Source organism: Dermacentor andersoni, chromosome 1 (assembly GCF_023375885.2).
Source record: "Dermacentor andersoni chromosome 1, qqDerAnde1_hic_scaffold, whole genome shotgun sequence".
Lineage (NCBI taxonomy): Eukaryota > Metazoa > Arthropoda > Arachnida > Ixodida > Ixodidae > Dermacentor > Dermacentor andersoni.
In genome coordinates this window covers 134,301,563-134,328,076 of record NC_092814.1, presented here as the reverse complement: position 1 = coordinate 134,328,076, position 26,514 = coordinate 134,301,563, and the positions used below count along the sequence as shown (strand labels likewise).

The following is a 26,514-nucleotide window of genomic DNA, read 5'->3' as shown; positions in this document are numbered from 1 at the left end:
TGCAATAGATAGCCATCTTTTTGTAAAAAAATAATTCCACTCTGTGAATCATTCCACCTGGACATGCCCGCCACTGTCACCATGGCGGAGTTCCTCGCATCATTGGATACATCTCTCCTACCATGAGAAAGGACTCAACTTCACCATCACACAGACACTTGCTACAAGAGGAGGAACAGTCAGGTGTGTCGCTTTGGGGCACCCTTCATGTCCAGTGCAAGTACAATGGTAATTCTTCCCTTCCCTCCGACTGAAAACCCCAATCAAGTTGAGAGGCAAAAACAACTCAAGCACCATGAAATGCACGAAGCACTAACACACACCGCCTACGAGAATATCTAACAGTTCCTCAATCAATTCAATGTACGCTCTGAACAACACTACACTGAAATCCTCCGAGCAGATTTTACCAGGTCTTGCCTTCTCATGGAACAGACCGTGCAGCAGAAGTGGGCCAACGTGTTCAATCCCTGGATTGCATCTGTCCTGAACTCAATGAATGAATGTGTAATGTTTAGTGGCGCAAGGGCCAGGTATGGCCAAAGAGCGCCATGCCAGTGTTAATGAGTACACAGTGGAGTGATGAATTCTGTGAAGTTGATGTGACATGGCAGTAAATGGGCAAAAATAGTTGCTGTAAATTGCGTAAAATCTATGTGTAATAAGATTATGGCAATGACTAATGACGTGTACTATGAACATTAAAATGCATTGCAAAAGAATGATGCAATATACAAAACATGTCAGGTGGTAAAATTGGCTAGAGCACTACTGCCTCACCAGAGCCTATTGAAACACAAAGGCCTAGAGGTATGTGCTATACAAAACAACTATCATAGCGACATCCTCTGGAAAGACGATGTGCTACGAATTTAATGGGCTTATAACATGTAGGACATCTTTCAAGAAAGCGAGGGCTGCTCTGTTCTTAAAAAGCGGTTCTTTGCCAAGAAACATAGCCGGATGGAGAGGGACACAATAGCAGTATGCAAGAGGAAAATGTTTCTTCCTTTCTCTTTAGGCTTCCTGACACTCCAGGAAGACTTGGAGGACAGTCAGCCTGTCACCACATCTACCACAGGTTAGAGGCTCGTTACCAGTCAACAGAAAGTTACGAGTGCCAAATGTACGTGTGTCCTATTCTGAGTCAAGTGAATAGGACATCTGTTCTTCAAGTTTTCGTAGCTGGGAGCCAGAACCCTAACTTAATCACATCAAGCTTATTGCTCGCTTCAGCATCCCACAAGCATTGTCAGTGGCTTCGCAGCTTGTTACGTGTCTGTGGCAGGGATAGCAGCAGAACAAATACCTTGCGATTCTTTTGATTTGGCGATTTCGTCAGCAAGCACATTACCTTCAATTCCTCTATGGCCAGGAACCCAGCATATTACTGCATGAGTACGAGATAATGTTGCACAAGATTGAGTAAAGTTAAATAAAAACAGGATTTGTATGCTTTTGTAGAGACTAACGCTTTTACAAGGCTTAACGAGTCTGTGAATATTATTGCTCTCTCAAGTTTTAATTTCTTCATATGTTTTACCGCAAGAAAGTAGTGCACAGGCTTCTGCAGTAAAGATACTTGTATGCGGATTCAATAATACACCCGATTCAGAGAAAGAAGGACCAACAGCAGCGCAAGATACGCCAGCATGCGACTTTGACGTGTTTGTCTAGAATTCGGAGCAAGAGTACTTCGATTGAAGTTCACGGAAATGCATTGCGATTTCAAGCTCAGGAGCATGCTTTGTGACCTCTACAAAGGATAGATCACATTCTATCACCTGCCACTCCCAGGGTGGTAATAGCTTAGCTGGAGGCAATACGCGATGTTAAAGAATTGGGACATCCATTTCTTCGCTAAGTTCTCTCACACGCAGTGAGAAAGGTAGTCTCATAGAGGGTCTATTACGAAAATGTGCTGCACACGTCAAGTCGTTAATGGTTGTGGAACACAGATGTTCCTGATTAGAGTGCACTTTGAGAAAACAGGTGAAGCTGATGCATGTTCTCTGAGAATGGAGTGACCACTCATCTGACTCTACGTATAGACTTTAGACAGGGCTTGTTCCAAATGCACCAGTGGCCAGGCGGATTCCCACATGGTGAACGGGGTCTAACATCCTTAGGGCGCTCGGGGCGGCAGAGTGATATACTATGGCACCACATTCTATTCGTGATCGAACTAGGCTCCTGTAAAGATTCAAAAGGCACTTCCTGTCGCTATCTCATGTTGTGTGAGATAGAATTTTATGTAAGTTCATTGCCCTTAGACATTTCGCTTTAAGACACTTTATGTGTGGAATGAAAGTAAGCCCGGAGTCAAGCATAACACCTAAAAATCTGTGCTCTTTGCTGACAGGTATTTGTTGCCCACACAGTTCTACAAAAGGATCTGGAACCAGGCCTCTCTTTCTTGTAAAGAGAACACAAGAGCTTTTGTGGGGGCTGATATTAAATCCATCTTTGCTGCCCACTTGAACACCTTGTTTAAGCCCTGCTGTACCTGTCTCTCGCATAATGCGAGATTACAGGATTCGAAGCCTATTTGTATGTCGTCCACATAGATGGAATAAAAAATAGCAGCTGGTAATGAGGCACGGAGTGTGTTATCTAATGATAAAGAGTGCGAAGCTGAGTACACCTCCCTGAGGTACACCAGTTTCCTGTATACAGTGCCTTACCTATTTTCACCTGGAATGCACGGTTGTGTAGGTAGCTTTCTATAATCTTTAACATATTGCCGCAGATGCCCAGCGCAGACAGGTTGCGCAGAATTTCGTAACGCCAAGTTGTATCGTACGCCTTTTCCATATCGAGAAACACGGATAAGGAGGATTGTTTATGTACGAAGGCGTCACGAATGTTTGCTTAAATCCGCATGAGAAGGTCGGTTATAGAGCGTCCTTCTCTAAAACCTCACTGATATGGATCAAGAAGTTTGACTCAAGGGAGTGCAAAGACAACGGTTTATCATTCTTTCAAATAGTTTGCAAATGTAACTTGTGAGGGCCATTGGGCGGTAACTTGTTACTAATGTGGGGTTTTTGCCTCGTTTCAGAATCTGAACGACAAGGGATTCTTTCCATGCAGTAGGAAGGTACCCGGCAGCCCAGATAGCATTGAAAAGTGCAAGTAGCGTTATTTGATTATCACTGTGGAGATGTTTAAGCATGTTGTACATGATCCTGTCAGGTCCAGGTGCAGAGTTCTGGCATGCAGCCAAGGCTGTCAACTTGGCAATGTTAAAAGGCAGGTTATAGGATTCATTCGGTCCGCACAGCAACTTTGGATTATGTTTGTGTAGTAGTTCTCTAGAATCGTCAAGGTTATGAAGGAGTCCTCTATCATTCCATTGTAGTATTTGTTTCTCCATTATGATAAATGTGTTTTGTGCTGCATGTTTAAGAGACAAAGATTAGCTCACGGGCCCTTTCCAGGTGCAGAGCAGCGCTAGCTGCTCCGTCACCCCAGCTGTCCAGCTCAATGCGTGTGGGCCGGACAGCTGCCAGAAGCCATTGTGTTGCCGCCCCCTGACGTGTCACATTGGCAAAGGTCTTTTTTTGGCAGGTAAGATGCTCGCCTGCATGCCTCCTTGAAACTTCTGTTTTCCTTTACTTTAATTGTTACTATTTCTTTTTCTTTTTTTCCATGATAGGCACAGCCGCGAGTATGCAGTGTGCTCCCCATCACAGTTTACACAACGGAGAGAGTTCTCGCAAGATTCAGAGGTGTGTTCATGGACACTGCATTTCGCACAAGTTTGGCGGCCTCGGCAACTCTGTGAACTGTGGCCAAAGCGTTGGCATTTGAAACATCTGAGGGGAGTTGGCACGTATGGCCTAACATGGAGCTTGATGTACCCTGCTTCAATAGACTCGGGCAGAACACTTGAACTGATGTGCTAGGATACGTGGTGTCGCAACACACCAAACGCCTGCTCATGCAGATGCATGCATGCCTGCGGGGCGTTCTTAACTCAAACATGGACATTCAAGTAATCCTTGACCATTACACCTGCGCGTCGTACGTCGTGGATTACATCAATACTGGCGACTAAGGAATGATCGACCTGCACAAGTCCATCATCCAGACACTTGAGGAGAAGCCCGACATGAACTACAGGCAGGTCATCAAGGTCTTGGGAATCAACATGCTAAAGTCCATCGAGATGCCTTCACACATTTTTGTAGCACCTGTTATTAAATGCGTAAGCATTTTTATGCCTACACAACAGGAAATTTGTCCATTACGTAAGACAACGAATGGCTCATATCCCCGTAAGCAAGGAAAAAAAATTATATGCCTGATCGAGAGTCTAGTGATCTTGAAAATGGTGCCTATTGATAACGAATCTACTGAAAATGCATATCCAAGTGATGAGACGTATAAGCTTTTGCGTAGAATGAAGCAATTTTGTATCGAATTCAGGAGCTGAGTTTTTGCACGTGCATATTTGTTGATGGACGCGAAAAATCAATGGAACCCTAGCCATAAATGGCTTCACTGTAAAAGGTACTGCGCTTTAACAGTAATTATAGTATTTAATGAAACACAGCTGCCACTTTTGTTATGTAACACACAAAGACCTAGTAATTTATGGTGCAAGTTAGTTCTGGCTCACATTTAATCATGTGTGTGCTTACCAAGAAATGCCAAAAATTTGTTTTGCTTTAAATTTGTGATTAAACATTGCCACCATACTTAAACAAAAATCGGCAGACTCCAGCAATTCCTTCGGCTCTGAACTCATTCACAGACAGCAGCACGCTCTTGCAGTGGACACAGCCATCCTCTTAGGAACAACTTATTTGCAATGTGCACAATGTCATCTTCATTCGCTACAGTATTGCATGCTGTGGCTTCCAAAGTATATGTACAGGCATAACCACTCTGAGAGTATGTGATGCACAAGGCCCCACAGAAATTGCTAAGTGTGCGGGTTTACCAACCTCCAAACTCTGTGGGTTTGCTATGTCTGGATTTTCTGTGTCCATACATGTGCCCTTTCCATTACACTGTTGTCAACATCAAATAGTTGTCATCATTGTGCTGTCATTAGCCACTTCCTCAGCTTCACCCTTGCCATGTGGCGAGAATGCTTTCATAAGAAGTAAAATAATTTGGAGCCACTATATTCCACTGTCAACAATGATAAAATTTTTTGTTTTTACCAAATGGCTAACAAGATGTGATAAAATAGCTATGGGGAGCTGCTAAGATCAACAAAGACGATTTACAGGCATACTTTGAAAGGTGGATACACTGACTGCAAGATCACCAGTATTGATGGTGACTGTGTGGCAACATGACAAATACTACCAGACATAAAGGAAGAACACCGTTAGTATCTTCTTTTTTTTTCTATGGAAGTGAATGGACTTTTTGACTCTTTATGAACCAGCAGACACCACAAAATAAGACTGGTCAAAATGCTACAGGCTCTAGTCTGGTGCAAACAGTGTGCCATAGGCATAAATTGCAATGTGAACAAGTCAAACTGAACTAGAAAGCAAATTTGCATTTCCAGGTTTAGTGTTCCCATAGACCAGGATTGGGTTTGATTGACTAGATTGAGCAAGGCACTGGTGATGTGAGCTCTTTGGTTAAGCTTCCATGTTGTATTATATCATAGTTGTCAACAGAATATATGCATTTGGCTAAATGCAGATTAAAGATACTACACTACCCTCCTTGGGGAAAGTTGAACAAATGTGCATACAACACGACTAAGAAAGCTGTAAACAAAAACAGTTCACTGCTGAAAAGTCACGAATGTCTCCTACCAACGAACAGTCACAAAGTCAGATCATGAAATCAGAAAGAACGCAAAGGCTTTCTGTTTCTCTTTGGGTAGCGCTGTGTTAGAGAACTCTGGTGCAATACAAGTGGTGCAGGACCTGGCACTGAGGTAGCTGGAGGATATACAATGTCATCACAGTCAAATGATATTCTGGCTGGTGCTTGTTTAAGGACAGAGGCATCTTTGAAAAGTTTCGAGTTGTGCCTTATTACTCAATTTCCTCTTGAAACCTTGATTTGTGATCCATTAACACTGACAATGGTATAAGGGTCTGGATCATAGTATAGAGTGAACTTGTCGTGTGTCTTGCTTACTCAAGACTCTGACTGACGCAGAAGTGATGTGGTTGAGTGTGCCTTCGTGCATCAGCACGTTGTTTGTTGTATGCCTTTTTTTCTAAAACAGTTGTTCTCAACTTTGTTAAATCTTCCATTTCCAAAGCACTTCAGCATAGCAAAGCAGAAGATTTCCCACTGATCTGTCAAGCAGCAGTTCATATGGTGATCTTCCTGTTGTCAGGTGTTTTGAAGACCTGCATGATACATCAGGAAAGTGTCAATCTCTACTTCCCAATCTGTGTTCTCAAGCCGACTTGTGTGAACATGCTTTTTCAATGTTCTCATAAACTGTTCAGCTTCGCCATTAGCTTGAGGTCACAAAGCTGTGATCCGATGGTGCTGAAATCCTAACTTTTTGAAAGTGCAGCGAACTCTCTGCCTTAGAATGGTGGTCCGTTGTCAGTTTTTACCTGTTCGGGGATTCCGAACTGGCAAAACACTTGTCGTAGGGAGGGAAGCACATTGTTCGCACTTATGGAGTGTATAACTTGTACCACAGGGTATCATGAGAAGTCATCTGTCACCACTATAGCGTACTTTCCGTCTGGGAAGGGACTACAGAAGTCGACTGACACTTTTTCCCAGGGACTCTTGGGAGGTTCCATGATGGCAAGTGGTTCTCGCTTCGCTAGGGCAACAGCTGCTTGACATGGGACGCAGCTTTTAATCGAAGTGTGCACGAGCTTGTCCATCTGTGGAAACCACGCCTTTTCTCTGAACATTTGTTTTTTGACGATCCCCTGATAGCTCCTGTGAGTGAGCAGCACTACTGGTTTCTGCAGGGTAGTGGGAAGAACTAGGTGTGTTTCTTGAAGGACGATGCCGTCGGGTGTTTTGTTTGTTCTGTCTTTATAGATGCAAATGGCTTCAGTTCAGCTGAGACCCAGCTGTTGAGTGTGGAGTGCTGGACAGCACTGATAAGTAACTGTAGCTGCTGGTCTGCTTTAGTTGCATCAGTGACTTCCTGAACCGAGAAGGCATTTGGGATGCTGTGGCGCTGGATAAGGTTAACATACTCATTGGGTACCTTGTCCATACAGGCGCACATTTTCGTCTCAGGAACTGGATGCCTGGAAAGGTAATTAGAAGGGTTGCTACTTCCTGCACTGTGTTGTACATTAAACTTGTACTGTTGAATGTGTAGAGCGAGGCGAGATGATCTTGATGAACGTGTAGAGCAAGATGGGGATCTTGGATTTCCCAGCATGCTCACTAAAGGCTTGAGATCAATCAGTAAAAAGGAAATTGATTCCACAAAGGTGAAGGCAGAAATGCTCCATGGCCAATACAGCAGTGAGCACCTCCATTTGGGAGTAGTGGCTTTCAACTGGTGTAATCGCTCTACTTGCATAAGCTATCACTACAATGTGTTCACTGTCACGCTGTGTGAGGATAGCACCCAATCCATGTGGACTTGCATCTACCACCAGTTCTGTCGGTTTAGACGGGTCAAAGTACGCAAGGGTGGAGGCATCGGACATGGCTTGCTTTAGGCTCTCAAGTGGGTTCTGCTGTTGTTCTGTCCACTCCCGTGCAACATTCTTCAATGTCGGTTCACATAAAGGCTGTGCGAGATCAGCAAGATTTCTCAGAAATCTGCTGGAATAGTTTGTCACTCTTGGCAGGCTTTTTACTTCTTGAGGTGACTCCAGTGTACTAATTTGTAGGAAGGCTGCGATTTTCTCACAATCAGGACAAACACCATCAGCTGAAAAAATAAGTTCAAAAAAATTCAGTTGACGTTGATGACAGTGACACTTCATTGAGTGTCAATCCAGCTTCTGTAGTCGCTGCAGAACAGCTTGCAAGGAGGTGCCACGCTCCTACTTCATTTGTCCTAAGACAAGAATATCATCAATAACATTCAGGACATCGGGGATGCCATTGAGTACTTGGCAGATGGTGTTCTAAAAAATTTCAGCGGCAGTGCTGATGCTGAAGTTCAGGCATTTGTAGTGAAACAAGCCAACATGTGTTGAGAATGGCGAGAGTTGCCTTGAGGAGGTGTCAATTCCTACTAACGATATTCATTCTTCAGGTCAAGATTGGAGAGTATTGCTGCTCTATTCAAGGCAACAGTGATGTCATCCACTGCTGGGCACAAATGTTGTTTATGTTGAATGACAGTGTTCACAACACGCGTGTAAATGCAGATTCGAATTTCATCAGGCTGATGTGGTTTTGGGCACAATAACCACAAGGGACACCCACAGTGTAGGTCCGATGGGCTGGCTCAATGATGTCTTCTGACAGAAGGCGTTCAAGTTCTTTTTCTGTGGCGTCACATAAGGCAAACGAAATATGCCTGTGGTTGTGCAACAGGTGGGACAGTATCGTTCATAAAAAGGTGGATGTGCTTGTTTTTGAGTTTTCCAACTCCACTAAACAATTTGGGGAATGCTTTCATGATTGACTTGCCACATGAATCTCATATACTTGGCATGTGATCTGGACAAGCCCCAGGTTTTGGATGCTGCTGTGAAGCTGATGAGTGGTGCACAGTTTCCTGGAATAACAAAGATGTCTTCTTCAATGCACTTATCTTTGAATCTCATTATGACAGAGACTTTGCCTAGAAGTTCAAGTGGAGATGTTGTTTTGTATGGGAACACTGACGAATGTTTCCTGGAGATTCACATTTAGGCGATAGCTCTCAAAGTCATTCTTGCCAACAATTGACACTGTTGCACCTGTGCCGATTATGAAAGTGACCGGCACATTGTTGACTTTTAGAGATGGGCCTGCTTGAGGGGAAGCCATGGCAACAAAAACATACTCATCACTGCTTGAACTAGTGTCACAGGTGGCGGCATGTTCTTTGGTACTTGAACTCTTCTTACCGCAGGCTGCCTACGAGTTCCTGTTTGGACCATTGTCATAGTCCACTACTTATACCATTCTCCTCGTTGAATAACAGAAACGTGCAAAGTGACCAACCTTGTTACATGCCTTGCATGTCTTGCCCCATGCAGCACAACTTGATCGTCCACCTTGGTGAGGCCACTTGCCACCGTAGTTGCGGCAATCTGCTGATGAGACATGAGGTCGGTGTGGTACATAGGTCTGTCATGGCATCTGCCGTCCATTTCTTTGGCGTTGGCCATGGTGTTGTCCTTCCTTGTGCACTGCAAGCACCGCCACATCGCTATCGACATTGTTTTCGTGGACACATCCCGTTTGACATCTTCCGAGTATTCTTCCTTGTGTCTGGTGAAATGACATTTTCGATTTTGGACGCATCCCGTTTGACACCGTTTGAGTGTTCTTCCTTGTGTCTGGTGAAGCGAGGGAATGAAGCATGGCATATTTTTGGAGGCAAAACTATGTTGTGGCAAGGATGATTTGGTTCTGGACTTCAGCATCAACATTCTCAAAGTTACAGTGGCGAGAAAGCTGCCGGAGGCACGCGTAGAAAGTGTCCAGCGACTCGCCAATGTTTTGCTGAACTTGACGAAATTTGTAGATTGAAAATGTTGAGTTCACTCACAGAGCAACATATGCACTCAATTTTGCTCATGTGACATTGCATTCTGACATCAATATTCTCTGCATGGTCTAGGTTGTGCTTGTAGCCATTGCAGCTTGTGTAGTGCTGTTGGGGAGTGAGCGAAATATGTCGTAAACTTCTTCACCGACGTAGTGCAGGAGGAGCGCTTTGTTGTGTGCATCTGCCGTGATATCGCAAGCTAAAAGAAAGTTCTCGAACCTCTCTATCCACTTGGTCCATTTGTGACCAATATTGCTGGCGTCTGTTGTGCAAGGTTGTAACTTGGGAAGGGCCGGAGCACATGTGCCATCGCTGTGATTGCCAGTTTCTGCTTGCTGCTGAGGGAGGATATGAGGGACTGACTGTCGGTTTGGCACTCACACGAGATGAAATAACACTTCTGACACCATTTTAATGTTCCCGTGCACCAGGATTGTGTCTGATTGACTAGACTGGGCGAGATGATGATGATGAGAGCTTGTTGGTTAAGCTTCCATGTTTTAGGATATCACAGTTGCCAACAGAATACACATATTTGGCTAAATTCTGATTATAGACACTACACCAGGGTCACCTGCACCTGTGGCATTGGAGTGACTCAGGCTTAAATGCATAGCCTTAAAGGGGTCCTGAACCACCCTTCAAGCTAGGTGAAAGAACACAGTCCACAGATCCACAAGTGGAGCACAGAGTCACCTTTTTCTAAAACACTGTTTTTGACAAAGCCTTCTCCTCACCCTTTTTGGGGCTGTCATTTTGTCACATAGCAGATTCCTATACACTGCTGCTATTGGCCAATAGCCGACATTATTTAGTAAAGCAATCAACGGGAGCTAGTTGGTGGACGTTCATGATTGTAGTGCGCTTAGCGTTACACTGACTGAAGAACTGATGGACAAACATAAAGGAACAAAACATGGACGTATGTGGCGCAAACTACCAACTCATTTAATACTGTTAGAGAACGCGCTTATACATATATCTTATATTTCACCCCATTTCCACCACTCCCCTCATCATCTTGTGTATAAACATGTTCTCTAACAGTATTTTCCTGTCTTATATTTCTCTCTCTCTCTCTAACAGTATTAAACAAGTTTGTAATGCAAAAGGATAGAAAGTTGGGCGAGTTGGTAAGGTAACATGATCTTGGATTGTAGCGTGAAGGGACATGGACACAGACTAGAAGCAGACAGGACGAGCGCTAACTCTCGACTAAATTTTTATTGAAACGAAGAACATATTTATTTATTTATTCCTCAAATGCCCCTGGAGAGGGGTTTTACATGAGAGGTACTCATATATATAGGTGAGTGCAAAAAACTGCAGCATAACAACATGACAAGGTATAAAGACATCAGTTAAACATATCAGGAGGTAAGGAAGTCAGAAAAACAAGCTGGTAGTTTGAACCATGTATGTCCAGGTTTTGTCCCTTTATGCTCGTCCATTAGTTCTTCCGTAAGTGTAACACTAAGCACAATACAATCGTGAGCTGACATTAGTCAAGAAGCATGAGCCGACTATCGTCTACTCATGCTCAGCCATGCCTGCCCACATAGAAATGAAACTTTGGCCACACTGCTTATTGGAGTGTCATAGCCATCGGATCCGACTAATTTTGATTAGTTAACATTCAACTAGCCTCGAATGACGTGAAACTTAAACCCAGATCACATGTGCGCTATGCCTGCTGCACCTTGCAATGAATAGCGGTTAGCATTTCCAAGGGATGCGTGCTAGTGTGCGCTCACTCCCAGTTGCTCCTGGCTAGATATGCTTAATAAGCTTTGTATTGAGTGCTACGAAGTGCACAATCTGAATTTGCCTATCTGTGCAGAACAAAGCCGCTCTGCACAACATGGCACTGGCTGGAGCATGCAATCATTCACTCCAAACCTGCTGTGCACCTACAGTTGTGCATAGCTACACGTAGCTGCGTCTGCTTCATAGCGTAAATGCCACAGCTGCTGCATGGTGCTGCAACGAAGCCCGCTTGCCATAATGACGTAGGCGGAGTATCGTCACTCTATTGTCACTGGCGCTCCTCCACTTCTTCAGAACAGAGGAAATTGAGGGCGAATTGGAAAGGTAAAAAATACAGCACTTGAAGTATTATGCTATGCTCATACTAGGTCTCCTTGAAAATTTATTTCGGTAATATAATCCTGAGAGGTACCATACTCGTTCAAAGACGTTTTTGAGGCTTCAAAGAAATGTGGTTCAGGGCCCCTTTAAGACTACTGGCCATTTAGAAATTGGCAGAGCAGCAATTTCACATCAAATTCTGAAAATGCATATGAAATCTCTTTCGACTTATCTCCTACTTGCTTTTTAAATTAGTCAGTGGATCCAGTCATACACCACATCATGCATTAAAATTCACGTTATGGCTTTTCACTGACACTGTCCATTACAGAGTGCATAACATTTTTGCCACGTAAAACATGATCCCATACCTCATGAAAGAATGCTGAGAGGAGGAACACCATTACACAAGCCTGGCCTTTTGACATGCCAGCAGCAACCAAAGGCTTGTAGAGGTGGCGCAGACACCATCTGTGCACTGGAATGTTCCAGTTTTGCCAAAAATACTGCACAGTGTCTGCATTCCTGAAAAAATAGACAATATATGTGCATGGGCACTGGAAAAGTCATAAAAGTCAGTCTTGGAAAAATCATATAGAAAAAATACTTTACAAAATCAAATTCATTACAAGCAGCAGCACTAGGAAAACATGGGATAGACAACTTTAGCTGGAACACACACACGGAACACATCCTCTGTGCCCCCCCCCCCAGCTCTATTTATGCACGATTAAGGCCAGAAATGCTTTCATTTGGCTATTGCAGAACCTATACAAACAATATTTATTGCACTCAATATACAAGGAAATTCTAAAGGTCAGTAGTTCTTACAATTTCAATTTTATCTACCCAGATTATATTAATAATTCATAATTCATAAAAAATAAAGAAAATGAAGTTGAAATGACAAGTTTATAACTCCATAATTTCACAACTAAAACAAAATATTGCAGTTCCATAAAATGCAACTGAGGTATCTTAACCTGGGGTCTCCAAGCTACAGCCTGCGGGCCAGATGAGAGATTATTGCCCCACGAGCTGGTGGCCGGCTGTGGCCCTTCCGATGACGGCTGGCCTGTAGGCAAACCATTTTTCCCCAAACGCTGTTTCCCTCCACAAAGTCACTGTTCTGGCTCTACTGGAGAGTGGGGTTTCTCCACAAAACCTTGCACCAACGCATTTTGCCAGGGAGCTAGCTTCACTGCAGTGCCAAGATCATGCCATCTCGTCCGAGGCAGTGCCGATGAATCAAAAGCTGCATGCGACCATTGCGTGAGGAGTGAACTACTCTCTCCAGTTGGTCGATCCCGGCCACCCCACAAGAAAACATGCTGAAGTTTTTTTTATTTCACCCAGATAAGTTTACGTGTGCTGGACCAGGAGAGCTTTCGCCAGCTTCTTGCCCGCAAAACTACGCCATATATAAGTTTCTCGTCACCTCATTCCTGAGCCTGGGCTCGGTACAGCAACAAACTTGGTCAGTCCCTGTCGCACATATCTAGTCCAGTAATAGCTATTGTTAAAAAATAGCATAGCCTGTAGGAGCTGGGGGTCGTGGCTTCAGAGTCTGGCATCGCATAGAGGGTCACTCTAGCATAGGCTACTAGTGCATCTCGTAACGGGTAGATGGCCTACGCTACCGGGGCGCCACACGGAGGCTAAGCGGGCCAATGTCGTCGTCCGAGCTTACTTGACGAGGGTTGCTTTTTTAGCAAAGATTACGAGGTCTTGAGGATGAAAGAACGGAACAGGGGGTTTATTTACATTGGAATTGCAAACTTATTTACACAAAACAAGGGGTATCGTGCTGGCCGGAGCATGTAGCGCAGTACATCTTTCTCGTAGCATGAGCTACAGGTCAGGAGGCTAGATCTTTCTTGCGAGCACACATCAGAGCACACCAGCACACTCCAGCAGTCCGCTTAAATCTCTTTGGTCCTCCCTAGAGCCCTAGGTCGGGGAAATCTGCGGTCACACCTTCCTCCTAACCGGAGCGTCCAAAGTCACCAAAGGCTCTGCCTTAAGACCAAGGGTGTGCATAAGCACTCCGGCACCTTTGTTCCCTCAACACAAAGAAAGGAGGGGAGCTTTGTAGGCAGGGATTGTCATGCTTGACTCAAATTGGTGCGTCTTGGTTCCTGGGATGACCCAGCAATCAGCTGAAGTGTCTGTCAAACGACCATGGTGGCTAATGGAGTCTGCGAGAAAACGGCATAGAATGCCCTTTTTTCAGGAGTTTCTTGCTCCCATCATCGGTGATGGCGACAGTGCACCATCAATCAACACTCGATCCACCAAATGCGTCTCGCCTTGTTGTCACTGCGGGTCTGCCCGAGGGGACGCATTGCTAGCTTCACGAACTGATTCGTCGCAGTAGTGCAGGAGAGGCTACAAGGTCACTCCCCTGCTGGCCGATATTAACAAGCCATAAAATGCAGCAATTAAGGCTCCGTGGCTGCAATTGCAGAGAATAGAAAAAAACAAAATTGGGTGGCTTTTCAAACAGGAAGTCATGTAAAATTTTAAAGTTTCATTTTAATAAAACAAGCCAATATGCTCCGACTTACACGAATCATATTTTCTGGCAAGTCAATACGGATTCGTAGAAACCCAGGAATTGTGGTAATGAAACACCAGCGAAACAGCACTATTTGTAACCCAGCAAACCACAAATGTCCATTGGATGCACCACAAAAGACCAAATATCCAAGACATTTAACAATGCCTAGTTCACATCTATAAAATGTTCCACTAGTACATAGCAGTCAAGTGTCATCCAAAGGACGTCGAATGTGTTAGTGATCTGGACATCTCTTGCATATGCAAAGCTTCTGTGCATTGCAAAGTTTCCGTGCATTTGTTTGCCTTGCGGAGTGCTCATAGAAATGTCCTGAGGGAAATGTTTTGGCGGTTCACTTTCAGACATATTTGTTTCACTTGGTTTCTGGATCTCCTTTTCAAGTTTCGGGGATATTTCTAATTTGCAATGCTTATATTTAAGTATCTGGCCGTGTTGTGTGTTTAGCACTTTCGTGGTGTGACAAGTTGCCTATCAAGATGAACATTCCATCTTGGGATTCTTTTTGCGTGGATTTTCTTTCAGTATATATTTTTAAAAATAGCTTGAAAGTACTGGCCTTCCATATTGAATATCATAGCCCCAGAAGCAGGTACTGGCATGCAGGCCGTGAGCTTTTGAGATTTGTTACCTCCTACTAATAAGTTTTAATGTCTTTAAATATAATTGTGGCATTGTGACTGCTAGTCATTTTCTGTGTGTTAACACCTTTTTCTCATTACTTTTGTTTTAGTAGTTGAATTTTCAAGAATTTCTTTTTATTGAAGTTATATTTTTTTACATCCATGTTTAACCATTTAACCTGTTTGTATACAGTTAGAACTTGCAATGAATATTGTCATACATGTGCCTGACTAGGGGGGGCAGTCATTATTTAATAAAGCCGTATCAATTGTATGCATAAAAAGTAACATTGATATGAAATTGTGAGCCTCACTGGTGTGCTTTACCTACTGCTTACTGAACTCACTTTTTTCCTGTAGCCATTGCAGGATTTCTAATATAATTGAGAATGATCAAAATACAGAGCTACAATTTTGCGAGTCCATTTTTCACATTTAGATGAGCGTTAGAACTATATATAATAAGAAAGATACCTCATGAGTGTTTCAATTTATATTTTGACATTTACATGTTTGCACGTTAACAAAACATTTCAAACAAGGTCACCAGCTACTTGCTGCCAATGGTAGTAACTCCTGCCGACAACGGTAGTAACTGTGGCATTAGTGTGCCTCAACAGATGTACCATCAAGGACAAATGAAGTGTGAACAGCGGAGCGTGTGGCCAAAGCATAACTAAATGTACAGTGCATGCCGTGGACCGGTCATTGTGTACATGCATGAGCATGTGGTTCTCGCGTCGAGTGTAGCGCTGCTCGCCCTACTCTGATAAACGTCACTTGTATTTTGTCCGAAAGTTGTTTTCTCATCCTACCGTGGCAGCGCCATTCCCACCTGCCAGTACACTTATGGTGGCTAGCACCATCGTCGCATCTGTAGCATGATATAGCTGGCACGTGTCCAGTTTCCTCACGTGCATTGCTTTTGTTTCCACCATCAAAGCTACCAGTGTCTAATCATAATTTGAATAGCACCAAAAATGTATTGCACTGGAGGAGCAACAACAGTGCTAGCCACCTTAAAAGTAATTCCAGATAGGAATGGCACTGCAATGGCATGGTGAGAATACAAGCTCAAAACAAAATACAGGTGATGTAATCGCAGTAGGGCAAGCAGCCCCATACTCCACGTAAAAACCACATGCGCGCGTGCATGTGTACAATGACGACTAGCTGATGCCACACACTGTGCTTTCACTTATGCTTTGGCCACATGCTCTGCCGTTTGCATTTCATTTGTATTCCATAGTACATCTGCTGTGGCACTTGCAGGCATGCAGCTCATTGTAGCGTGAACAGGAAAGATCCTTTAGGTGTTCTATGGACCTCCTGCATCTCTAAAATGAGCATCTATTAGAGGTCACTTATGTGCAGATGTCCAGCTGCGATATCCTTTCAATGTTAGAGAAGCATGATCTGGATGAGACTTAGATCATCCATGGTACATACTTGTAATGTTGTTTGGAGAAATATAGGTATCTACAGGATGTGTACAATTTCTAAAATATGATGTTCTATGGACATCTATGGGACATAAATGCTCCACTGGGAAAGAATGGTGACGCTTCCCATACCGCCTCAGCATCTTGTAAATATCTGCTTGGTGCAACTACAATGACTGTACACAAGCAAGAAAGCTGTGTGCGTCCAGGAATTAGGAATAAACTTGTCACTACGAATGTGTATTATTCATGCGAATAGCATTCTTGGCATTGTCAGACCACATTTCTTTCCGGCTATTTATCTACTGACCAAAAATGTGGGCCGATCCTGAAGGTAGCGCAGTCTAAAAGCAATGTAGGCCATTCCCATGGGTACGGGCCACTGGGTATGGGCCACTGCACGATTATGTTCTGCTTTTCAATTAACCGCTTTTATGCCGACTTAGGTATGTGCCACTGGGTATACGTCAACTTTGCAGTGCTGCTGCTAGACGGCGCAGCATGTTCAGAGGGAAGTATGAGAGATGAGCCCGGCTGCAGTAACAAATCTCACACATGACGTGTTTCTCCTATCTGCATATTTGGATAGTCATCATAGATGAGTTCTGTCTAAACTTTTTTTTTTAAAATCAATGTACTCATGGAGGTTTGGTGGCAAAAGCAAATTCTAATCCTCTAATCCTAAATTAGTTATTTCGCTCCTCTCCTGGACGTTATGCCAGCAGTTCAATAAAACTAAATAAAATTATTTGAATAAGGCACATTAATCAATTCATATAAAATGTTTAGTCTACATCCAGTAGCGTTACTTCTGTTAATTAATTTTCACATTTTCATTTCGTTTTTATTGTCCAGCCTTCAACATTACTAGTTGCCAGTCCAGCCCCTCTGGCTCAGAAGTATAGACACTCCCGGTCTAAACAAAAATCAATACCTTATATTACCATTTACATGCATTTGTTATCTAGAAGTAGGTTTTGCAGAGATCACAGTCACTAACTGACAGTGCGGTTTACAACGACACTTAAAGCAGCAAATTTAGCCACTTGAAACACACTGTCAGGTGCACTTTGCAAAACTGTGATAACTATTTTTTGTCATGGTGTTATAAGATTTGTAGACTAGGCATTTCAAGTCTGAAATTCTTGTCATTTTGCAAATGTAAATATAAATTTGATGACCTAGGAACCTTAGTCCCAAGAAATAAAATTCACAAGTAAGACAGTATGCCGCTAGAACTTCTTGTCTTTTAAATAGAACAAATTTCATTCTAATCACTTCAGTCATAGACTAATAAGAGCATTTCTGCATGTCACTTTATTGATTGGGATAGGATTATAGGGGGTCATGGCTGATGCCTTCATTTAACTTCAAACATAGACTTTTATAGCTTTACATTCAGGGTGGTAGGTGCTGAAGAGAGGAATAAGGCTGCTTGGGATGGCCATAAAAATTCTGACACAGCAAGTGCCTTTTTTTTTGTTTCATTTGCTTTCTTTACTTTCTCTCATTCATTTGCTATACAAGCTACTCTGCTCAAAAACACATTTAAAGCTGATGTCCTTGTTGTCACGGGACATCTCACTACATTTGTCTGTAACATGACACTGATACACAAGATAGTAAATAGGGTTTTTTTTTACTGGCTACACTCATGTAGCCAGTGTAGGTGGTCACAATTTTTTTTTACTTGATGTAGAAAAAGAATAGCTCCACCCACCTACACATAGCCATTTTTATAGCCACAGTGTAGCACGAAAACTAACCTTTCTATGCTGCAGTTTCGATGAGTGTAGGCAGCAGACATACTAACAGGCTGGAATCGCAAATGTGTGGCGCCATTTTATCTGTGGCTGTCGGCGCTGATAGAGTGCCGATAGTGAAAGTTTGCTGCAGGGACAGCAGCAAAGTGCTGGCATGATCATGTGCACCAGAGGAAAGTGAGCTAATCTTCCAAGGAATCTTACTCACGGATGGTGCAGTCTGGTTCAAATTCTGCACTGCATGATATGCATAGAAGAACCTTTGTGCATTGCGCACCCACGATGTACAGTTAAACCTCGATATAACGAACTTCATTATAACGAAATTTTCGATATAACGAAGTAATTAACTTTTCATAACCTCTTGTCCATAGAACCTCAGTATAACCAAGTGTTTGTATGCGATTTCAATATAACGAAATTTCGCTTCCGCAGAAAAGGAATGCCGAGACAATAAATGGAAACTTCAGCGGACGCATATTGTCAAAATAATGAATTACAAGCGGCTGCTTGCAAACGCACCTATCAAATAGTGCGCGGCGCAACAAGAGCGACCGCTGAAGTGAAGCCGCATCATGTTCGGTATAAAGTCCACGCGCGATAAGATCCTATCGCGCCTCGCGCACTTTGTGCTTTAGGTGCGAGTGAAAGTGCGAGTGAGAAAGAAAGAAAGATGGTGGCTTCACGCACGAGTGCCGCCTCCCCGTGCGAGCAAAGGGAAATAGGGAGAGGGGAGCGAGCTCGCGATCAAGCGCGTGCGAGGGGGGAGGGGGGAGTAAGCTGTCGCGCGTCGCGATTCTCGGCGCGCCTATCGGCCGAGGCTGGGGATGGCTGTAAGCGCGGCTGAGCGCATACGCAGCCGCACACCCTGCTTTTTAGAGGTAATCTGCCGGGTGTGCAAAGAGTGTGCGGGCCGCCATGGCGTGGCATCATGTAAGCTGTCTTCCCGCGCGTTTAGTACTGAAGGTTGCGTAATCTTGAGTTTCGGTGACCTGTTGGAGTGAGAGGCAGACGAAGCATTCGCTCACCGCTGCGGGTGCTTTTTGTGATAGCATCGTCCCATTGCGGGCGACGCGGTCATCTGCGGGGGTGGAGAGCACGCGACAGAGTGGCTGGCTTCGCTTAATTCGTATACACCGCCTATGTGAAGATATCGTCCACGTGGCATGAAACCATATCATTCGTAGCTGACTCCCAAATTCATCAAAATGAATTGTTTTCTCATTCAAATTTGCTTTTTTCAATTGCCTGATAATTCGAAAAATTCTGCGACCCTTTTCCGTGCAAATCGATCGGCGACTGTACGTATTTGTATAAAAGGTCGGATTTCAATACAAAGAAATTTCGACATAACGAAGCAAATTGCCGATTTTACCCACTTCGTTATATTGATGTTTAACTGTATTCAGCTTCAATTTGTCTAGATTTGTTGATGAAAGGAAACTCACACATTACCATTTAGTTTCAGGCAAGGGCATATATGCAGTCAATAAGTGTGAAGTCAGGTGAAATGCAGTCAGGCGCTTTTGTCTGCTGATGCAGAAGACAACATGCAGTCAACCAAGTGCAGCATATGGAATCATAGCGTCTGCCCGGCACTAAGTCATCTGCACAAGCCTCCACGAAGTGCAGCTTAAAAAAAAAGTTGCCCTACTATCTCTTTCACCCAAAAGGAAATAAAATGAAGTCTATACTCGCTGACAACTTTCTGTGGCAGCACAGCCAAAGCTACGGAGCTGAAGCGCACATTCTTTTACTGCACGTCTGCATGCCGTCCATGAACGTAAGCAACTGGAAGCTACGTAGCATATGTTGTGTAGAGGAATAACGTGATGTCATGCTGTGTCGTGCACACAAGCTCTAGTTGAGCGCACTCTTCATGGAGGGTACCACTGACCCATGGCAGAGATGGAAAGTGGAGCATACACAGAGTAAAGGCCCTCCATACATGGTTTTGCCCATAAAGTTGCTATAACCAACTCTAGGGGCAAAGCTCCCCATAGCGCCAATGCAGTGAAATCAGTAACCACAATGGTGCCACCATGTTGCTACTCTGTGCAGGCGTGCATACACAGACAATGAGATGAGATTCAGATGAGACTCGTTGATCCCGAGCCTCCCTCAGTATGATGGTGCCATCTAGTTCAGGCACCTGCAAACAGATCCTTTCAGGTACTGTAAATACTACATCAAATTTTTTAAAATAGGCATCGGATCTTTCTGAAAAATATATGGAATCAACTTTATGCATTGTCCATACTTAGGCGCTACGTGTAAATGCATGTTCTTGCATCATATTTTGCACATTTTTTGCGTTACGAAAATTACAGGTAGCAACATGGCAGCACATTTTTGGTTGCCACTTTTTTAGCCAAGCATTTCCTCTAGAGTTAGTATACTAACTATGTTTTTGCCGATCTTTAGCACAGGGCTTTATCTAGAAGTGGTAGACTAGGACTGAACGTGGCGTGAAATAAATGCAAGTGCGTTTCTCGGTTCAATGTCAGCCTTGCTTCTTTCCCCATAGGCAACACGACAGTGTAAAACAAAATGTAGCTATTATTTAAATTTTTTTGTTCCAAGATTTATTTCATAACAAATAAAAAGCTTTGCTTAGGAAAAGGTTTTCCCTTTCTTGCATTTCCTAGTTTTCTGGCTTTCTGGAGGCCATGTCTGGTTTTCCTGGCTGATATTACAGTGCTGGCAATCCTAGGGAAAATTCCTTAGACCCAGGAATTCTAGGCCTTGCTTAGGAAACATTTTCCCCTTCTAGGGAAATTTGTGTGATGACATGGAGGAAAGAAAAATTCATGCAGAAACTCCCCTGGGAGTTGTCCAAGTATACATAAGCATTGTGCCATTTGCTCATCTCCACGCAGCCCGGTGTCATATCAATGTTACAAAACATGATCCGACCAGTATAAACGACAGCACTGCATGCAGCAACACAAACTGCTCCTGATGGCGGCGCAAAGTGAATTGATGACGCAAGCAAACTGCTGCTGGTGGCGGCGCCAGGTGCGTTGATGACATTCCGATCATTATAAGCCAGTACTGCTCTTTTGCATTTTATCCATCCGCATCGAACCATTATGAGCCGCGCAGACCATATCTTGAAAGTGATCTGCAATGTGGACAGAGAGTGACAACTGCCAATAGTTTTGTGCGCTGTGTTCTCCCCACTTCGCATTGAAGAGACACGTGTGGACCCGTATCTTGAAAGTGACCTGTGAAAGTGGCAGAGTGTGACATGTGCCGAGAGCTTCGCGAGTGCTGTGTTCTCGCCACTTCGTTCATGTGGAAGCGTCAGGCAGCACAAAGGTAAAGTCACTTGCTGCTGCGGGCTCTATCTTGAAAGCGATAGTCTTATAAGATGGACACACAGATGGACGGACTGTTTTTCTCATTGGGTAAGCATAGAAATGCTTATGAATTTAAAAACTCGGGAGACTTGATAAACCACTGCTGCGACGCCGCAATGATAGATACGTGGAGCTGCTGATGTGATGGCATATTTTGATTTCAGTCAGCTTACAATTACTTTCGCATTTGCATGTGAAGTATGACTTGCAGTCGTAGTGCAGGGCAGTGAACACGTCTCTTCAAGTGAATGACAAGGTGTGGCTGTCCCCCTTTAAATAAAATATTTATCTGTAACCGGCTAAACAAGTGTATGCTGCAATGCCAAACAAAGGAGCACATGCAAATCTCGTCATTAGCGGGCATATATACCTAGCACTGAGCATGACTAGGTGGTCGAGGCACTGCGTAGCGGACTATGCACTCAAATTTACTGTCCATAGGCAGAGCAACAGACTCCCACTGTAGAGTCCCAGTCGTCACATGTTTGGGTGAGTTCTGGCGCGGAGGAAAAAAAATAATTGTGTATCTGCGTGCTTCACTGCAAATGACTTGTATGTATACAAATGTGGTGCTGCTATGTCAATACATCACAGCACATAAGAAAAACTTATTCCACATGCTTTATATCGGTGCTGTGAAGGGACACATTGTTTTGCATTGCTACATATTCTGTTATCCGGTATACCATAATTCTGCGCCAGCTCTCTTGCAATTCAAATAAGGTTCCGTGTCAATCTGTGCATTTTGCTGTTGTTCAAATTTGTTTTGCATGTCGAGTGAGTATACATATGCTGACTTCTTATTCTGTGAATGCTGTTTCAAGCAGAAGGCTGTGTTGTTAGCATGAAGAGCTCTGGTTAGCACGGCTTGCACTGCAATATTATTTCAGCTTGAGTGCAGCGACTTCATTATATAAATTTATGAAATGAGCTTGGAAATAAATTGAAACTATGAATTTTGAATCTATTTACATAACAAAAAAGTATAATTCAACAAAAACCATATTGACAAACTGAACAAATGTATCCTACAACAATCTAGGGAAATCAAAAGAATTTCTTTTGCAAATTTAGGGGGAAACTGGCATCGGAGGTTGGCAGCACTGCTGTAAACAAAGACTGTGTCACTGGACTGTAGAAAATGTGAGCAAATTTGAGTAAGCTGATCTGAACTAATCAGGAGTAAACGAGGACAGTGCTGTGTTGAGGAGTGTTGGCTGCATTACGATTACGAAGAAAGGAGCTGTGGCATGTGAAGCTGACACCACCAGCGCAAGTGTGACGCTGCTCTGATGCACAGGCGATGGCTATCTCGACACCAGCAACCTGTCCGTGTACGACGAGAGTCCACCAGGTGTGGAAGCACAACTGCGCAATTAGAAGCAGTGCGTAAAAATATGCTTGCATTACAATTCCATGACATACAGGGTTGGTATTCTAGGTTGTTCACAGCTGCAGATATACTAATTACTTTCGAAAGACTTTGCCTGCAGCAGTGTAGCACTGGAGGCATCAACATTTCTGGGCGAAAGCATTTCTGACACTTCACAATGACAGTGTTCAGCACCACAGTCATCCTCGCAAAGTTCCACCTGTAGCAACAGATCTGTCAATGTCTATAACACAATCCACAGTGTTCCTTTCACTGTGTGAAAACAGCGTGCTTGGCCTGCGCGAGGAATGCTGCTGAGCGTACACGCTAATGTGTTTCCTGCCCATTGCGTGAAATTTTATTAAAGTTATTGTCTCTCCTAAGGTGAACAACCAAGAACACCAATGTTCTATGTCACACAGCTTATGAAATGCGTTGTTTCCTTTACATAGGATTTCTGATTTCCCCGTTCCTTAATGGCTCGTGGGTTTTCACAATAAAAATGCTTGTTTTAATAAAAGCGCTTATGTTCCTTTGGATTACCAAATACAGTAGAACCTCATTCTTATGTTTTAGAAAAGAACGCAACAAAAAATGTACGAACCGGGAAAACATACCATCCAAAGTAACTAAAAATCGACTACTATTGACATCTACGTAATACGAAGTGTCATGCAGATCGTTGCGACACGAGACGCCGATGTGCGTCGAGCTGGTGGTGCTACGGCAGCCCAAGACGGGTTTTGTTGTTTTCCTATTGCATTGTGTTTTAAGAAAGCGATGGCAAACTGAAACGAAATAGAGCTGGTCCACAATGCCAGATGCCGCCGAAGCGAAACAAGATTCCTACATCGTGCCGCCTGCAGCAGGGATCGGCGGCACATTCGCATTATTGCCTACTAAAAGCGTGCAGTACGCTAGCAATGGCACTACGCACCACGCACTGTAAAACAGATAGAACAGTGAAGATCCTTATCACAATAGGTTTGGCAGCGACAGCTGTGAATGTGGCATGCGACGACTGGAGCCAAGATTTGCTGGTGCTGGAATAAGAAACTGTGCGCACCGTTGTTTTCACGTCTCGGGCCTTTTCTTGTTCACATGGGATCTAGCGGTCGGAAAATGTATATGATCGCAGTCTGCAGCAGGGAACGGCGGACGCGTTTCGGTTATCGCCTATTAAAAGCATGCGCTATGCTTCCGATGGCACCACGTGCTGTGAGACAGATAGGTGAAGGTGCTTATTGCAGTAGGATTGGAGGTGATAGCTGTGAAAGCCACGTGCAATGACCCCGGAGAAAATTTGCTGGTAGCGAAGTGAAAAACTCGGTGCGCGCCGGCGTTTTCACACGATACGGGCGGGCGAGTATTGCGGTGAAGCTGCCGCGACGGGCAGCTATAAAATGCTCTCGATCGCGCTTGTCTCGCACATTTTCTTGTTTACAAGGGATCTAGCGGCCAGAAAACTTATCATACGACCACAATTTGGCGGCGTAGTGAACGTTGCTACCGAAAAATCGTGTTTTCCAGGAACGTATGAACCGGCAAAAAATGAGCATGACTCTATATTGGGTCATTTTTTGTGTTTTAATTCTATTGCGAACGTTGACGCCAGGAACGTATTAACGAGGTTCTACTGTATTGCATTGCTTGTTCTATAACATTGTTGCAGTGCATTTCGCGTGTTTGGACATGTAATTAAAGAGTGCACGGCTTAGCATAAAACATGAAGTAACCTCGAGTTAACTGTGTTTTGGAAAAGGGCTCAGCTATTTCAAGTTTCAAGTTTATTTATTTTGTGCATGCATAAGAAATAAATACGTTCGTGACATTACAGAAGGTTGTCCCAGAGCACAGGGCAGTATGGGGATCTCCTGTCATGTAGTTGTTTGAAAATAGGCGAAATAAAACAGCAGTTCAAGAGCAAATATACATTTCTAATAATTATCACATTTATATTGTTCCTTCAGTGTGCCATTGATAAATTATATCAATATTTATGTTCACTTTTTGAAAACGATATAGGTACATATGTTCGATTTACCTTGGCACTATTTGACATATAGTAATATTACACCAAGCAAGCTCGCACGACAACATGCACTTAAAAAAAGAAAATGCTCATGCGGTTGAACACGCTGGTGAAACTGAAATCACTGGCAAAACATTGGCACTACTTGGCATAGTAACACAAAAGCAGAAGCCCAGCACATGCGAGCACGTGCACATATCTCTGGCTGCACTGCCACAGAAAGTTGTCCTTAGGTGTCAAGACCATGAATTCAATTGCAACTAAAATGAGCTGCACACATCACTTCCTATACTTAAAGCAGCATGGGATGTCTGAATTAAACAATGTGCTGCACACAGCCTTTAAATAAGTATGTTGACCACAAAGAACCTGATCACTGTGCAGAGTGCACACGTTTATAAAAATAACTGTGTTTTAGAGCTTTGAGAAGTAGCCTCACCACCAGTCTCTGTAGAACTCTCTGTCAGCGAAGCGCAGGAGCTCAGCAAATGTGTTCAGTGTTGAATGGAAGAACCAATAGAATGCAAGTAACCAAATTAGTATGTTAGGAACCTGTGAAGTGAAGAGAAAAGATTACTGTCAGTTTGTCAAAGGAAACAATGTGACAGATAATCAGCTTGAAAGAAAAAGACAGGAAAGAAAAAGAGCTATACGTAGAAGATTAAATAATAAAAATCATAGGTTTTAAGAGCTGAAACCACGATATGATTATGAGGCACGCTATAGTGGATTAATTTTGACCACCTAGGTTTCTTTAATGTGCACCTAAATCTACGTGCACAAGCATTTTTGAATTCATCCCCCATCAAACTTTGGCCATTGCAGCTGAGATTGCAACCACAACTTCAAACTCAGTAGTGCAATGCCATAGCCACTGGGCTACTGCAGCGGTTGTATATAGCTGAAGAAAGCAATGAGTGGTGCATTGTAAACAAACGGGAAAATGTATGAAAGACAAATATATGATTTGAAGAGCTGGCTTTTGCTGATTTAAAAATATGTACACTAGTTAAAAGAGCTGAACAGCTCTTAACAGCTGAAAAGAGTAAACTGCAAAAAACTACAGTTTCAAACTTGCATTAAGAACCAATCAACTTCAGAGATGCACTGAGTAGACTCCCTCAATACGGGTGGTAACATTCCTTAACAGTTTAACGCTTACCCTAATAAATGTGTTAAGAAAAAAGCTAGGATGAAATAATAATGAATACCATCACCGCATGCATATTGGCGAGATGCACGCGGAAGCCACAAATGAAGGAGCCACAAATGACAAACCTTCCGACAATACATAGCTACAAATAATGAGGCACTAGCATAAAATGACAGGCTTTTAGAGGTCCTTTCATAAACATTTAAAACTCAATTTCCCTTCCAGTGCACTACAGATACAAAAAAGACACAGGAAGAGCAGAGTGCTTACCGCCAGCTTAAGGAGCCTTTCAAGCATTGCAGGGAAATTCATCTCCTGAAAGAAAAACAACAGCCTTATTAAATTGTGCTACTCTTTTGTACTTCTAAACAGAGTCAGGCATACTGAATACAAGGTGTCTTCAAAAATGCTAGTCATGTAGCCCATACTCCTGAATACAATGAGCAAAACAAGAACAAGGTAAAAGTGGGAGC

General features: G+C 43.4%; 1 protein-coding gene across 4 annotated transcripts in view; it reads right to left on the bottom strand.

Moving 5' to 3' along the window:
* Positions 1-26,514, bottom strand: part of mdy (diacylglycerol O-acyltransferase) — a 242,736-nt gene that overhangs the window by 29,713 nt on the left and 186,509 nt on the right. For 3 of the 4 annotated variants that reach the window (XM_050191515.3, XM_050191513.3, XM_055062068.1), the window contains 3 exons: positions 26,312-26,356; positions 25,328-25,440; positions 12,088-12,241 (listed from right to left, as the gene is read on the bottom strand). In XM_050191515.3, the coding sequence (XP_050047472.1) occupies positions 12,088-12,241; positions 25,328-25,440; positions 26,312-26,356 (312 nt within the window). Of the gene's footprint in view, positions 1-6,281; positions 6,336-12,087; positions 12,242-25,327; positions 25,441-26,311; positions 26,357-26,514 lie in introns of those variants that run through there. The other variant, XM_055062069.1, reaches the window with a different exon arrangement.